Here is a 17,330-nt window from a genome sequence, read left to right on the forward strand (position 1 = left end):
GAAGCCACCTTCACCAGATAACTCCTCTGGGTTCAGTGTCCTTGCAGAATTCAGTGGAAAGGGAGATAGATGAGCAGAGCGGTATTGGAAGACTCTGAGCCTCTCCAAGAGCTACGTGAACCCAAAATCTTCAACTTTGCCTCTCTGCATTTTCTATATTTTCCTTCCTAGCCAGATCTTCCACTGTATGGTTGAACAGTTGCATGGTGCTGCTCTGGGGAGTCACAGGGGAAGAGCTCAGCAACGAGGGGAGGATGGGGTGATGAAGGACAAAGCAAAGAGTTCCATATCTGATCAAACTCGTATGCTGAAGCCTGACCATCTTCCCATGTTTGTAAACAAAACTGAACTTCCAGTTTGTTTCCAGGAAAATAAAGTGTGGCCTAACCAAGTCAGTGAGTCCCCCTCCCTGCAAGTCTATCCTCCTTGACTGGTCGCCCAGGCCAGCTCCCAATCATTCTTCAATGTTCTATCTACAAGGATTTAAATTTTGAAGTGTGATCTAAAAGGTACGAGACAGAGACTGACCTACACACTGATGTGATAATCCAGGAGAACAGCATCCTTTAAATGGGGCCCCATGCCAAGAAATCAGGCACCAAAGTACAATCAGCTTTACAGGCTAAAAGCAACTAACCTCAGCCATCACAGAGAAAGGCAACGATGTGGGAGCAACAAACCGAGCTGTGCACTGACACTAGCAGGCTGGTTAGCATTCATGATACAGAGGACAGAAAGGGCGTCAGTCCCTCTCGCCTGTCCCAAAAATGGAGCCCAATCAAGCCATGAGAAATAATGTAGAAGCAATAAACAAGAGAAGAGGGATGAAGGATATGGTGGAGGTCTCCAAGACACCCCTTAAGACCAGCAGCCCTGGAGTGACATGGCTCAGCAGCCTGATGGAGGAGGCACCACGCAGCCGAGGCTGAGAGAGTTGGCATGGGACATGGGAGTGGGAGCTGGGCTCCTCTCAAAGCTGCTCTCAGCTTTGTTGGCCTTCTGTGGCAACATCAGCCAGGCTTTAAAAGGTGTTTAAAAGCTCAAAAAGACCAGGCTTTATTAGAACATGAGCTAAAGTTAATTGCTTTTAAAATAGGTCAGGCAAGAATAGAAATGCAAAGGCTCTGAAAAGCATACCTCCCCCATCTCCCTGCTGTGAGCCTCCCGCTGATGGCCTGCTGCCACACCTCGTATGCTGGGCTCTCCTCTCCCGGGCATCTGTGCACAACGGATTAAAAATCACCAACGAGCAGTTTCTGTCACAGGTAGACATTAGCACAACCATGCGCGAATAACCCACGTATGACATACAGTTTTCCTCTGAAGCGCCCTGTGTGTCCGCTCTTGAGCATCCGGACAGGTGGTGTTTATGGCCGTTGTTTTGGGTTGTGTCGTTCCCATGGGTTCAGGCAACTCAACTTGCTCCGGCTGCATACGGGCCTTCCTGGGCAAGCTTCTGCCTCAGGCCTATTTATGAGCTTCCCTTTTGGAAGGATATCTGGGGAAGCGTGTGGCCATCAGGAGTGACAGCATCACATAGCAATGACATTAATGCTTGCAATTCTACTGATGTTTCCAGCTTCACTTTTAAGAGGCAATGACAGCTCCAGTGTCCCCAAATCACAGCGTTTTCTGCTTTGCCTTATCTATCCGTGCACACATGCAAATCCACAGAGACTTTGACATCGGTTTTTAACAGGGCACACAGTTTTCAGTCAAATAAAATGTCAGGATGTGATCTTCCATGTTTCACTAGTGCTATTCTGCCATTGTCTAGACTGTGCTTTTGCCAAGAAAGGTTGGACCAGATGATCCTTGAGGTCCCTTCCAACCTGGTATTCTATGATTCTATGATTTAATTTAATAACAGCTAAATATCAAGTGCTTACTATTTTGATGCTGTGTTCCATCAGCTATTGAATTAGAAATAATGAGACAGGTCTACATTTGTGATTCATGGTAAACTGCCTAAACTATTCTCAATCACACAGCGGACAACATCTAGTGATAACTGATTTAACAGACGACTGTTTAGCTGTCCTATGCTCTCTCACAGAAATAGGAATATTAACGAAGGACAAGTTCACTTACACTTTACAAGTCTTTTCCAGACAATATAAATAAATGTATATTCACCACAGGAACCAATTTTATCTTTTCTGCTATTATAGACTCTTTCATTGAATTTGACTGCTATTTTGTGTATATGACAAGCCTTTGTAGCTTCAGGTATACTGCTGAACTTCTGAGGTGATGAAAAAGTATCTCTGGTGTTTTCCATGTATATTTTTCAATTTACCATCAGCTCTAATTACAGCAGGCTCCTCACCCAAACTGCCCCTTGGAGGAGCTCCTTGCACCTGCTCTAGCAACCACCCAGTGCTGATCCTGACAGGAGTCAACCCCACAGGAGTAAACAGTTGCTCTGTTAGAAAGGACTTTCCAAAAATTAACTTGGCAGAATTTTAAAATATTAGAAATATCTGCCCTAAAAGAAATCCTCTCTCTGTATCTTCACTCTTCACCAAGTTTCAGCCTGCACCTTTTCTCTGCTGGACTCGGACCAAATATCCTCTGGCAGATTTAAAGATGCCTTATACATATCCTGCTGCATCAAATCTAGAAATTCTCAGTGAACTGTAAGTTATCCATAAATAAAACCAGTTGCTAATTTTTCCTTCATATCTTTTATTGGTGACCATCAACAAAAAGTTGACTGAAATGTTATGAGTGATGACAGTAATATAAAGAGGCAGAATTTTCCAGGTATGTTTTTCCAAACTCCATTGCTTTTGAAAACAGGATGACTCAGAGATAATGAATTAATTTTTGAAGTCTGCCAGTCAATTTTGTCATTTGCTCACCAGCGTACCCGATTTAAATCTGCCAGGCCAGACAGCAACTGCATGATGCCTTTATGGCTGAGAATGATGGTGTGTTCCAGATCACAAGAACTTTTACCAAAAAAAAGAAAGATCACCTTCAAGAGCAGGTAACAGGGTCTGAACAAAATTACCTGCTGTAGACAAAAGGTGCCTTTTGGAGCAGAAATTCATATCCAAGACAAAAAGTCTTATATGGTCTCAAGATATACATTCACAAAAGTAAGATTGCTTAATAGATGGTCTGTGACATATTGCAGATGTCCACCCTAGCGTGGAATGGCACAAACCCTGTACGGGTGGGGCTGCAGCGTACCCCCGAAAATGGGCTCTGTGTTGATCTTCGTCACTCCCTCAGGGAGCCGGAAGGTGAATGCCCGCAGCAGGCTGGCAAAGAAAATAAAGAGCTCAGTCCTCGCTAGATGCTCCCCCAAACACACACGGTGCCCTGCAGAAGTAAGAGGGGAAGGACAGTGAGTAAATTACCCTGACCTCAAAAGCAATGGTATTCATCCTCACACAAAGCAAAGGTATTTTTGCTGAGTCCAGAATTTCTTTAGGACTTAATGCAATCAATGACACAAAACTTCGTGTAATTCTTCCTTTAAAGAATCCTATCTGCAGCTATAGATAACTGTGCACCCCTTCTGCTCTGAGTTTTGCTTCAATTACTTCAAAAACCTCATCTTCATTTGACTGACAACTTTAAAGGAATTCGTTCAATCATGTAAATGAAGAATAAGCATTTGCTCTTCCTGGGAGATGTCGTGCTTCAGTTTTGTATGCATAAAGCATCAGCACAGTTGCTTGCAAGTACTTTCAAAATGTATGTCTGGTGTTGAAATGTATGCCCCAAATCAATAACCATAATCATAGCAGAGAATTTCCTTCCAAAAATAGGGCAAGTTAGATGTATACATTTGTCAGGACATCTCTGATTTTCCATGTTATTATTTGTTCAACAGAACAAATGTTTAGAGTTGGATTGGGAAACGTTACTGAAAATAATCATGTTGATTTTATCACTGTTCCACAAAGAGGTTTAAAATAAATGACCAATAGGTTGTTAATAGACGTCTTAATTCTACAGTCCCAATCCAAACCATTAACGTTTGTGCTGTCAGTCCATTTACCTATTGAGAATGGTAAAAAGGCTTCTTGGCGCACAAAGTTTCCGTCCTTATCCAAGAAGTGACCAGGGTTGAACTGTCGAGGTGTTTCCCACTGCTCTTGGTCATACAAAGGCGAAGCAATATTTGGAAGAACTATGTTGCCCTGAAAGGAGAAAAACACTAACTCAGTTCTGGCTGTCAATCCTTCCCCAGCAGTCAGAACCGGCTAGGTGAGACCAGTGTTAGTTTGCTTTCAGAGTTCAGTGTTGTGTGCTGGTAGGTTCGTTTCTGCAGTAGGAACTGTGAGGAACATGAAGTCTTTTTGTTTCAGAATGTCAGTCCAAGCCTGACAGTGGAAGTGGCCGTGCCAATGGCACCTAACAACTTTATTTGTACTAAACACATTTTCACTTCTAACATTAGAAGTTTCTGTGAGTTAGTCTCTTTGATGGAAGCTAGTTGCAAACCTTCATGCTTTTCCCTGGATCTTTTACAGGCTTTCTGCAGGCAAAAATTCAGTCAGAAACCTTTCCAATGCCTTATCAGCACAAATCAATCACAGTATCCTTCAGTATCAATCTCTAAGGTTTTGTCTTCATTGGTTTGTAGAAACACTTGCTAAAATCCCCTCTTCCATCCAGGGGCATCTTTCACTACTGGCAACCGTCTCCCAAGAGCTGTGTCACTCAACTCAGCCTGGCAGATGGTTTCTTGTCCTTGTCCCCATTCAGGCTATGACCCAGAGGTATCCAGCCTCACTGCTGTTGAGGAGAAGACCCTGCACCAATAGATTTTAATCCACACCTTGCTCTACTGGTGCAGGAAAGGTCTGTAGCAACTGAGAAACTGTGTCTGTACCTTTTTGAGGGGAAAGCCGAGCAATGTAGTGTTCCTCACACACACTCTGGGCAGGCCAACTGAGATAATATTGCTGAAGCGCTGAACCTCATGAACCACAGCACTTGTGTAAGGCAGTTTTCTCCGATCCTCATAGCAGATTAACTGGGAAGGACCCAGAACAGCATCCAGCTCCTTCTGCACTTTCTCTGTGGAGAAATATTCACCATTTCGGGTGGAAAAATATATCAAGTATTTTCACTAATTCCATTTTCAAAGACACTTCCCATTTAGAACTATGAGGACAGCAACAAAATTAATGTAAAAATGTAAGTAACTTTTATAAAGAAAATAAAAGTAGCGTGGTGTTCCAACAGCTTAAACATACGAGAGCTCTACTTCTGGCTCTGAAGTTATTTGATTGTAGATTAAGAAAAGACAATCGTTGCTCAAAAATTTAAAACTCTTTAAGAGTTGCCTTACTAACACTTAAATGCAAGAGATAACTAATTTATCTTTGTGTTTTCTTTTGGCTAGGTGCCTCAGGCACGTACAGCCAGTTAGAACCACTAAGCTCACACCTCTCTGGAGTTTAGGCCAGGTGAATCTGGGCCTTAAAAGCCTAATTCCTATTAAAAGAAAATGGTTCTTATGTAGGACGTCTGTTAAGTGAAGCAATGCCAACTAGAACAATGTCCAAATACCTTTAAAAAAAACTGGATCTGCTTCTTGGCGCCTGCCTTTTGATCAATAGCATGATTTAAATTACTTATTGCACAGTAGTGCTGGGAGCATTAACAAAAGTAGAAAATTTTTTTTATAAACTTCAAGAGAGGCAGTACACACATAATAAAAATGCCTTAGATTTTTAACAGATGATCCTATCTTTTCCAGGCCCTTTGAAGCAACACTAACGTGCAGGGAAGCCCATTCTGCATTGATCAGTTTGTGTTCATTCACATCAAGCCTGCTCAGTGACTGCCAGCATCCTTCGCAAAACTATGTTAGGTAGACCCTGACAACAGAGATTTAAGCACCTTACAGAATTTAAAATGTATATCCAGAAGAATTTTTAAGTAAAGTAAATTTCCTTCTATGAAGAACTAGCTTGCAAAATCAAGCACGGCTGCTTCAGGATCCAGTATAGTTTGAAGTGATCAGTCACTGCATAAGTATTAATATGCATCTCTGTTTCAGTAGTTCAGAGAACAAGGAGAGCTTGTTGGCTTTTTAGACAAAAGGCCAAACTTTTCCATATGGTACGTAATGGAACTGCATAATATTGTCATTGGGTGTCAACACAGGCAAAATTATGAATGGGTTCAAAAAGAAGCCACCAATTAAATGAGGACAGATACACTGGTGTCAGTTCATTATGAGAGTCTAGATGCAATGTATGACTCAAGAAGCCCGCGAAGGATCATTCTGCACACGCCCTGCTTTCCCAAGTATGTGCAAGGTATTACATTTAGACAAATAAAATTATTTAGGTGAGTCAGCGCTTTCATAACCTTAATGACATTATGTGATAATAACCATGCAATAACACGAGATTAAGTAGATCTTCTTGTCTGACAGCTACAAGCTGAGCAATTTTTTCTTGTCTTCATCTCTTTCCTCCATTTAAAATCCTGTTCTTCTCCGGGTATTTGCACATATTCTGCTATCTAACAATGAGATTTATGTTATCCAGCATAAGAGATCATCCTTTCTTTGGTTTTCATTCAGTCCTCTATGAAAGTGATTGATGGTTATTTAAAAGCTAGACTTAAAAATAAACTTCTTAAATATACATAGACATAACAGATGAGCCATCAAATTCCCCTCCCAACTGGAATAATTTCTGTTGCAAGAAACTCAAATACATCACAGAGTTAATTTAATCACAGATTAAATAGACACCCTGATACCTTGGGATCATAAATGGACTGATGGACAAAAATAAAGTCAAAGTTGCCAATTGACCTTTAGGTGATTATCATTACTACTACTCTGACCTACAGAGCACAAAGAAGGGCAGGACTCCTTGTAGCCCCCATCACTGATACTCAGCCAATACAAAGCAGAATTGAAGTAAGTTTCCAAAGAGTGACATCCCTACTATCACACATCAGTTTCTGGTTAATTATTTTCAGCCATCAGTCGTGTTTACAACTAAGACAGAACCCAGCTCAGTTTCCTGAAGTACCATCAGCACCTCACCAATGGCTGCAGCAGTGGCCACTGTTCCTTCAAGGATTATGCGTGCAAATCCTCTGGCTTCCCAAACAGCAACTCCAGTCCTCTTACTCCATTGACTACCCTAACACAATCTTCATTTACCCAAAGACCTCGACCCCTCCATCTCAATCAGCCACAACCTCCTATACATACGCATACTTCCCAAACTGTTGACTCTTTCTGGGAACTGTCTTATGCTTGTGACTGCTGTAAGAGCTTGTAAGAGATAAACTGGATCTACCAACACTGCCCAGCGCAGATCTACCAGTACAAAAAGGTCCATGTACCACTATATACCAGTATCTAGGAATAATCTCCGATCCATAAAAACGTTATGCCTTGGCTGTTCTATTGCATGAGAGATATTTGTGACGTGCTTATCCACTCACCTTGGACGTCTGGATTTGCCACCATATAGAGCAGGCCCCAGTTCAAAGTGGTGCTTGTTGTCTCTGATCCACCCAAGAAAAGGTCATTTATAGAATAAACCATGTTATCTTCATTGTACTTAGACCTGGGTTCATCTTTGGACTGCAAATTATAAGATAAAGTAGAGGTTTATACGTGAAAGTTAGAAAAATCAGAATAGCTTTGAATGTGATTTTATCACTGGTTCCAAGCTGTAGTGTGTTCTGCCTATAGCACAACACAGGGAGACTGATAAGGAATATTAGACACCAAAGATGATTATCAATACAAAAAGCTAACGTTTCACAAATGGACAAGGCACGTTTACTCCGCTCTTAATCATGAAGCTAAATCACATGTTCTCCACAGAAAAGGATTGTTGGCTTAATTGTGCAAATAGTGGTACATTTAGAATGTTTCATAAGTAAACCTTCCTCTGAAGATGTGTACCAGCATGTCATTCTTCATGCCTCAAGTCATATTCCATCACTTAGCTTTTCTACCAAGCAATACAGTGACCAGGGCTGGGTGAGAACACTGGCCTGTCAAAACTTCTTAACCTGTGGTATTCAGACGACTTCTCCACTACAAGGCCACAATGACTTACATACAGCTGCTCTGGGGTTTTATAGTTTTCAGTTAGAAGTGTGAGGACATGTATGTGTATGCTGAAATCATGAAAAAATATTGTTATGGTTTGGGGGAATTAATTGTCTAAATTTAGGGAGGTTATGCTCAGGGGTCTTGAACCTTTCTTTTGCCTGTGGAACAACTGGAAAGTGGGAAGGACATTTTTCCCTGTTGTAATATCATCTAATTTTTTATATTGCCCCTGCATATCTATTACAGACAGTTCAATTTTTTTAATAAACAAACTTGGATGATTTCCACCCAGCAGAGTCCCAGAAGAGCTCGCTGAAACAATTTCTAGTCCACTGATGTTCAAGTCTCATAAATCTTAGAACAGCAGTGAAAGACTTTAGAAGCAGTTAAATGCTTTGGAAGACCAGATGTGTTAATATTGTGCCAGTATCAAAAAATTTAAAACAAGAGGATCCAAGGAACTAGAAGCCAGCTAGGCTAGCATCCACCCTGGACATAAAAATACAGTAGCTGATATAGGAATCAATTAATAAAGAATTACCAGCTAGAAATACAAATTAATGCTATTTACTATATAGAAAACTGATCTTGGCAAGGACATCTGATTTGACTCTTAGATAGAATTACCAGCTTGGACAATAACGACAATTTAACAGTTGCAATATACTTGGAGTTCCACAAAATAGTTGCTTTTGTTGCCCACAATAATAAAAAAGCCAAGCACTACGAAGTATTTGTAATACACATGGTAAAAGACTAAAGAGCTGACTGACAGAAATAGCTAACAGACATTCTTCCCTGGATGCATGTCTCTGTAGCGTGATTGAGCACAGCAGCAGAGCCAACTCAAGGGAGTACACAAGGCAGGCAGTGGTCCAGGACAGCAGACCCATTTCGGCTGTGCCAGGAGACGCAGGATGGGTGCCTACAGCCTGACAAGGTTGCAGTGCTCTCTGTTGCTGCAACCAGCACATGACCACGGCAGAAGGGGCACTGGCTGTCCCTGCTGGGAAGCACTGCCGCCCCGGAGCAGCAGTCATTACCCACTTCTCCAGGGGCTGCAAGACTAGATACCCCCCACCCTGGACACCTTGTTTGGCTCTCTGAGCCACTCTTGCCTTGTCACCCCCAGTAACACCAGTCCTCCCCTTTCTCCTTTTTCGTCCTATCACCAAGCAGAACAGGAGGAGGAATATGGCTTACTGCAGTGGAGGAGAAAGGAAGAGTGATTAAGTGGAGGTAGAAGGAGTCACAGAGGGGAAGGGCAGCTGCTAGTCCAGGGATTAGGGATCCAGTTCCCAAGAGATTCAGGCAAAGAAAAAGTGATCCTGGTAAGGTCTAGCAAAGGGAGAGGTATGTGTCCCCACTCACAGCTTATGCAAGCCTCCTACAGCCTTTCAAAACCTTATGGATTCCCACCTACCTCTACTATGCCTGCCTGCCCAAAATGCCCTTATTTGTCCCAGCTCCCTCTGTCTGCTCGAAACTTCACTGACCCTGGCACTCTCCTCTTCTCCAGCCTTGTCTGAAACTCCGCTGACTCCTAGATTATTTCCCCACAAAATGCTCTCAAAATCCAACTGTCCTCTTGCAGCAACCTCTCTTGACAAACCCTTTACCAGCCAAATATCCTATCCAGAACATCCCACTCTGTCTCCCCAAGAGCTTCCCAGTTCTCTTGTGGTCCACTTTGAAATTCAGTATTCTTTCCTGGAGGCCTTAAATAATTTTGTAACTTGTGCCAATGAGAAAAAAATGCAGTGTATTAACCTGCCCTTTAATGAAAGGATTGCAAGTTGCTGTGGCATAACAATAATTAGAAAGGATTTAGCAAGTCCCTGGTTACTGGATTCACATTAGGATGTCTATGAAAAGTAAGAAATTGTGATAGAAGGGCTCAGACCGGATGATTTAATGGTCAATTTCACCTTATTCCCCATGAATGTATGATCAAGCAGAACAAATACTTACTTTTTCAATGTGAGCCAGGTAAAAGTCAATGAAATCCTGCAGTTCGTCTGGTATCCCACGCTCCATGTGCATTCTGATCTCTCTCCTTGTAAAAGAGCTCAGGACATCATAGCAAGACAATGTCTTCTTATGAGGACCAGGGAGACGGCACATCAACCAGGGGAAGATTTCATACAGCTGTAGGAGTGACACGCAAGAGGTACCACAACGTCTTAGCACTAGAAAATGCATTTTAGGCCTACTAAAAAAAGAAGGTAATATTCATGTTAGCATGTGGGTTTGGCATAATTAGTGAAATATTCTGACAAAGACTATGCTTATGTTTTCCAGTTGTTAAACAGTACACTATATAATTTCTAGCTATATTGATGGTAAGATTCAGAGTTCCACAGGCTTTCAGGTCAACCACAAGCCAAGTCAGAATGATTATAATTAGAATGAACTGTATTCATTTATTCAATTATTCAATTAATGTATTCGATCACAATGAACTGTATTCAGACATTTAAAAAGTGAGATCCTGCCCTCCAGTGGAGAATACCAGGAAGGAAGAAGCAAAGCTGTTGCAAACTGTCCTCACCAGGATGTGCAAAAGCAGTTGATACAACCCAAAGCAAGGGCCAGCTACCAGCGGCTGGTATACAAACTCGGTAATCCCCTAAAGCACTCTCTGCTAATCGAGCTCTCAAGGGTCCTCAATAAAACTTGAAACATCTGAAATCCAGAAAAGCTGAGAAACAGCTACCTGACAACTTTGAGTGCTTTCCTCTAGAAAAGAAGAAGGGGTTAGCTGACACACCAGATTAATTTTATCATTCTCTCTTATTGTTTGGGAAGATCTGGCCTAAGAATAGGTGCTTTCTACCTATCCTGATGGCTAGAAATTTCATTGTGATTTTCAGCCTACATTTATGCCTGGGTAATTTGTATGCATTGTTCTTGTATCTGCAGTGTATTTGCTTTTAATAGTTCTTTTCCTGCTTGAAACATAATCCCATGATTTATTTATCAGCTGAAGTTCTATCCTTCCTCAGTCTTCATTTTGCTGAGCTCTTCTCGTACTCTCCTAATTATAGCACAGAAAGCACGTTATTAGGTGTTCACTGAAGTCTGGCTGAATTAGACTATACTTCTGTCTTTTTGGAAAATCAGTTCTTATTGTCAGACATCCAACTATCAATTAATCATTGCCTTATCACAGAAAGGTAGTAGTCCAGCCCTTGGTAAATTCAGATAGAACTTCATATCCTTTTTGTTTAGTTCCATCTCCGTTTTTTTATTTTTTCTTTCAAAATCTGTTCAGAAGCCTTACATACAACTGTGGTCTGACTAATTGTATATGGTTGCCCAGATTACATGCATTCCTACTCTCAAATGCATGCACTTTCCAGCTACTATGGCACCCAAACTGTAAGTGGAATTTAGCTGTCAACGTTCAAGACAGGAACTGAGCCCGTCCACCTTCCTGGCTACCAGTCCTGCCAAAACTCCTCCTCCATTTCTGGAGGGGCCCAATCCACAGCATTCTCCCGTTCAGTGCCGGACAGCATGGAATCCAGTTAAGAAATGGGGATGAGGACACAGCAATGTCCACTTTCTATGTAATAGAATAAATGAATGAATAAAGCTGCCTCCAAATTTGAACAGACGCTCTGTGGCTCTAATCAGTTCATGGAAGGTTTCATCCTCTCTGGAGAAGCGATGTCCAAAAACGACAGCACAAATTACATTTGAGATGGAATGAACAAGAAGGAAAGAAGGATCCAGGGGTTTCCCTGCAACCATAATAATAAATGTCACTGCTAATGTCTCCTATCTGCTCTAGTGAAATGAGAGAATATTATAGGTTACCCAAAGAACTTTCAAGAGAGCATTGCATTTCACAGAGAAGCAGCAATCGTCTTACAAAATTGTAGTAGCAAAATGATTCTTCACAACTATGGTGCAATCTCATAATCCCAGGAATGTGTGGAACCCTAAAGAAACGCCAGATGTGTAAAATATTTTGTAATACAACAGAGCAAATTTAGAGGTAAGAAAAAAAAATTCTATGCAAATTTTCTGTCTGGCAAATTTAAAATAGGTCTCAAGCATGGGAATGACTGAGAACACTGTGGTCAAAGGGAATCTGAGGGGAGAACCGCAAGAAGAGAGGCAGCCTTATTCAGCAAGGACATAAATACATGCAAGGCTACTATATTTTGTCTGACTTTGCTAGAGATGTACAACCTCCAGTAAGATAAAATGTCATAAACTCCTTTCAACCAATGGTGTCAACTATATAATAACTAATTTTAAAGCAATTACTTGAAAATCTAATCCCAAGAAAACTGTTTTGTGACTCCAGAATAAATGACTATAAACAACTATATTTATGTATGTATCGATGCAACTGTCCAACACCCAATGCACGATTCTGATTAGCAACTTATTGTTCTGGGCTTTTTTTTCCTGCACAGGTAGTCACATCTCAGTCTCTCCTAGTTCTTAAACCATGGGATTGGGCTAGATTTAATTACTTTTAATTGATACAATGCTAGCCACAGCATGTCCTGATTTACTGTGCCTTTGCATAATGATCAGTATTGGGAAATCCAACTCACGTGCTCCTAACTGGGTTGATCAGGGTAAAATGTTGTAATGAAGACAAGATTCCAGTCACTGCTTTAAAGAGTGCATGCAAATGACATTACAAGACTTAATTCATCAGCACTGATAATGTGTCTGTATCTTTATGCCCCAGCACCATATATGAGCCAGCAACATGCCCTTGAAACAAAGGTGGCCAACATCATCCTGGGCTGCATTAGGAAAGGCATTGCCAGCAGGTCAAGGGAGGTGATCCTTCCCCTCTCATCAGCACTGGAGAGACCCATCTGGAGTGCTGGGTCCAGTTCTGGGCTCCCCAGTACAAGAGAGACATCAACATACTGGAACAAGTTGAGCAAAGAGCCACAAGGACAATTAAGGGATTGGAGCATTTGACGTAAGAGGGGCTGAAAGAGCTGGGACTGTTTAGTCTGGAGAAGGGAAGGCTCAGGGAAGTATCTTAAATGTGTATAAATACCTGATGGAGGGGAATAAAGAACATGGAGCTAGACTTTTCTCAGTGGTATCAAGTGAGGCAATGGACAAAAATTGAAATACATTAAATTCTGCCTAAACATAAGAAACTTTTTTACTGTAGGGCTGATTGAACACTGGAACAAGTTACCCAGAGAGGTGGTGAAGTCTCCATTCTTGCAGATATTTAAAATCCAGCCGGACTCAGCCCTAAGAAACCTGCTCTGATTGACCCTTCTTTGAGAAGGGGTTAGACTAGACCATCTTCAGAGACCCTTTTCACTTTAAGCATTCTGTGATATAAATAATAAATAAGCTCCAGTTTTGCTTCCCAGTTTTAGTAGTTTTGTAAATAACTTTGAACAAGAATAGTCTCCCACTGGGTTTGAAAACACAGGACTGGGGTCTTTGCATTTTCAGTCCATTCCACATAGACACTGTAAGACCCTGCACACTCTCTTGTGGAACAAAAGCTGCCCTTAATTTCAGAACAGGACAGAGAAGTTCATACACAAAAGACATCAGACTAATGACAAAAATGAATCAGTATTTATTGCAGAGATACCTTTGATATTTGCAAAGAAGTCTACCAGGCAGCGGGCCTCTTCTTGAACTCGGTGCTCCAGACCTCTTTTCCCCAGACCAAGGTTGCATAGAGTCCTCAGTGCAAACCTCCTCTGCTGCTTCCAGGTGTGACCAGTTGCCAACATAATCCCTGCATCCATTCAAGGAAGAACTCTTTATCATGCTAATATTTATTACAGACAAAGACTACATTAAAAGATTCACTAAACCACAGAATATAATGAAACTATTGCATTTCCTATGAACACAAAGACACAAAGGAACAGCTGTGGCATGTAAGCCTGTGGGCAGGGCTAAAATGGACAAACTCAACTGGGTAATAAGATGACTTGCAGGATTAAGCTTGATCCAAGACAACCAGTTATCTCAAAGTTTGACAGCTGCTTCTCTAGACATTCTCTGAAGTGCTTGCCTCTCGCTCTTTTCTATGCTTGGAGCTCACCTGACCAGGGTAATGATTCTCACGAAGGGAAAAGGGGAAAGAGTTCTGACTGTCCACAGTCAGGGAGAAAAGTTCCTGTTCACAGGGCAGAAAAGTTCAATACTTGGGCTTTGTGACAAATATCTTCAGAAGAAATAAACACCATATACTAGCAGGATATTTAATGTAGTATAAGAATCACCAATGACTGAAACAAATTCAAATTAGAACTATTTAATGAATTAGTTTTCCTTAAAAAAAGCCGAGGTCTCAAATAAAATAAAGATTGTTTCATAATGCATGTGTTCATGAAAATCAGGAGTTTGGGAATTTCCAGTATGGTTGGGGAGTATGAAACCTACAGCAAGGTTGAAACAGCAGTGCACTGAACCTCTAGATGCAACTGTGAGAGTAAGAAAATATGCACTAAAGGAAGGGAATTGGAAGAAGATCCCACCACCAAGCTCACTCTTCAATTGAAAATGTAATGGTGGGAGGCAGCAAGTCCAGGACAAGGAAGTCTGCTGTTCCTCCACTTCTCTGTAGCACAACCTACCACTGCCTCATCTCATCACCTCTGAATCTGCTCCAGTGAACATTTCACACAAGACATTATGAATCTTTTTTCTTTTGTGGTCTTCTCCTCCTCCTCCTATCCAAAGGCTATTTCACCCCTCCCTACTTTGCAGTTCACCTGGTAGTCATTCCTCATAGACAAACCCTGCTACTGTGGTACCTTTGGAAGTGCTACAAGCTACAAAAGAGCTGCAATTTGTCAAGATGATGTTTCTGTGCAATATTTATGGCAAGAAATTCTCACCTTTTCCTTTGGCCATTGCTCTGAAGAAAGGAGACACTAGCCTCCCAGAAACATCTTCAGGGTGCATGGTCATACCATCCTTAACTGCTTGATATCCATTCAGTATGATCACTGGGGCCCATCCAAACCACAAGGTGAATATGTTGCCATGAATTTTTGCCAGCTATAGATGGGAGAGAAGCCAGGAAAGCACAGATGAAATCCCACACACTGCAAACAAACAGAGGAAGAACCTGTTTTTACACTGATTACAGGGCCAGCCCTAAGGTGGAACGATGTTCTCCATCTTTCCCACAAGATTACAATTATCTGTGAGAAAGCATGAATGTCTTTTCCAGCATTCACTGTTGGAAACAACTGAATATTCCAGCTTTTCAGAGCCACAGATTTATGCCAAGAAACATTAGGTAGCTTTTAGTACTGCATATAAGCCAAGGCTCAGTTCACAATGATTCATGTGATAAAGGGTATTTTCTATACATTAATTTCTTTCAAGAGGGTTTCTATCATTTCTACTGGTAAAGTGGCGCAAAGGGAAAACAGAAATGTCAGAGGAGTAACTAGCTTGTAGAGACTGGACTGGTTACTTTCTTCTTTCCCCCCAACCATTTGCATATTTAGGTACCAGAACTTGAGTAAGACCATTCTGTCTCACAGTGTCCTTACTTCCTGTCTGAACCTGCCATTTGGTCGGAATAACTGGTGTGCCTTGTCCAAATCAGTGACAGAAGTCACTGGAGCTGTCTATACTGAGAATCTGAAAGCACTGCGAGAACAAACAGAATGAAACAGAGATGGCTTTGTGCGCAGAAGTACTCCTCAAAAAACAACTAACAAAAGGGTCGTGGGGTTTTTTTAGATCCTGTCAATACAAACAAGCATATACACACATAGTGCATCTTAAGTATCTATTTACTGCTCAAGCTAGAGTGTGCCAGTGCTCAGAAAGCTAAAAATCTATGCTGTGAAAGTAATTTTTTTAAAAGAGTATTTCTTTTCCTTAACTACAAATCTGATATATTATCCCTAAAGGTATTTAATCCTAAAGGATATCAATTTTCATATGAGTTTGTCAAATTGAGTGTTAAGGGGTGATGGAAGTATATCAAGTTTCACATGAATTTGTCAAATTCAGTGTTAAAAGGTCATGGGTTTAAGCATCAGAATGATTTTCACACATTCAGAACTTCCAATACCAGTTCTCTTAGCTTGGCAAACTACTTTAGGCTGCAATAACTTTGTCTTATTTTGCCAACCAAACCAGCAGTTGCAAACTGAACCAAGTGCAATATCACAGTGGCCAGTTAACAACTACAGTATGTTACCAATGTAGTTCTGGGAGAGGATGTTTTCACATAGCAAACAACATGAGAAATGGGAAATTACAAAGACTTTTAAACAATTAGGCATATCTGAAAAGAAATACCTTCATGAGAACATCACGATTAAACTGAAAGTTCAGCTGTATCAAGGTCCCAAAAATTGGGAGAGCAATTGGTCCAGAAGGAAGCCGTCTCCGTACTCGTTGCAACTTTAAAAACTACGTAATTAGAAGAAATACAGCCACAGCTGTAAGAACTTGACTTATTGTCAACATTTTAACTGCTGCTTTTACCAGCTTGTCTTTACTGAAAATAGTCTATTGAAGCTATTAAGGCTGGTCGCTCAACCATTTTTTTCGTAAGAGTTTAAATTTCATGTAATAACTATTCCCCGCCCCTAACACTCCCTCTTTATTATCAGCCACTCCCTTTTTGTCCCACTCATTACATTCTAATGCTCAAGCGTATTTAATAGATGCATACCCCTCTCCCTCTTCTCATTCAGATTACATTTATCAAATATGGATCACAGGATTTGTAGGAACGGTGTCTTAAAAGAATAGGGCCAAGATTTTCCACACATATCCAGACGTAAATTGTCCATCTAATTTTCTGAAACAATTGTGGGTGCTCCTACAAATACTTCATGAATGCTTTTAGAAAAGCAATAGCCATACACACAAATTAAGCATGCAAATGCAAGTGGATATTAAATCTTGGAGTTTTTAAAATGTTTTGTATATATTTCTTGTATACACATATCCAGTAATGGCAAGGCTGATAAAAGTTAAAAGCCCACATTTATCTTAAGATAGATATTCGAGTATCTAATGCTTAATACAAAAAGCAAAATTTGTTAGGCTTTCAAATTTAATTGAAAACATAACTGGTTTAATATATAAGCTCACTTTTTTTTCTCTAGCCTATTTGCAATATCTAACTTCACTGAGGGTTTTGCCTGCTTCTGAATTTCCCTTTTCAATCTTGACATAAAGGTGGATACCCTAAAGGATATTTTGAGCAATCATCAGAAAGCTTGCCAGAGAAATAAAGCATATGCATATAGAAAGTACATCTAGTATGAAA

At 40.9% G+C, this 17,330-nt stretch overlaps 1 protein-coding gene across 1 annotated transcript; it reads right to left on the reverse strand.

The window, feature by feature from the left end:
* Positions 1–3,151: 3,151 nt before the first annotated feature.
* On the reverse strand, positions 3,152–16,519 carry LOC127020005 (cytochrome P450 2J4-like). Its single transcript, XM_050902403.1, is given in 9 exon segments — positions 3,152–3,330; positions 4,016–4,157; positions 4,853–5,040; positions 7,441–7,582; positions 10,034–10,251; positions 11,683–11,808; positions 13,662–13,811; positions 14,923–15,085; positions 16,349–16,519. Coding segments are annotated over 9 exon segments (1,479 nt in total).
* Positions 16,520–17,330: the final 811 nt, after the last annotated feature.

This window comes from Gymnogyps californianus, chromosome 10, assembly GCF_018139145.2.
Source record: "Gymnogyps californianus isolate 813 chromosome 10, ASM1813914v2, whole genome shotgun sequence".
Lineage (NCBI taxonomy): Eukaryota > Metazoa > Chordata > Aves > Accipitriformes > Cathartidae > Gymnogyps > Gymnogyps californianus.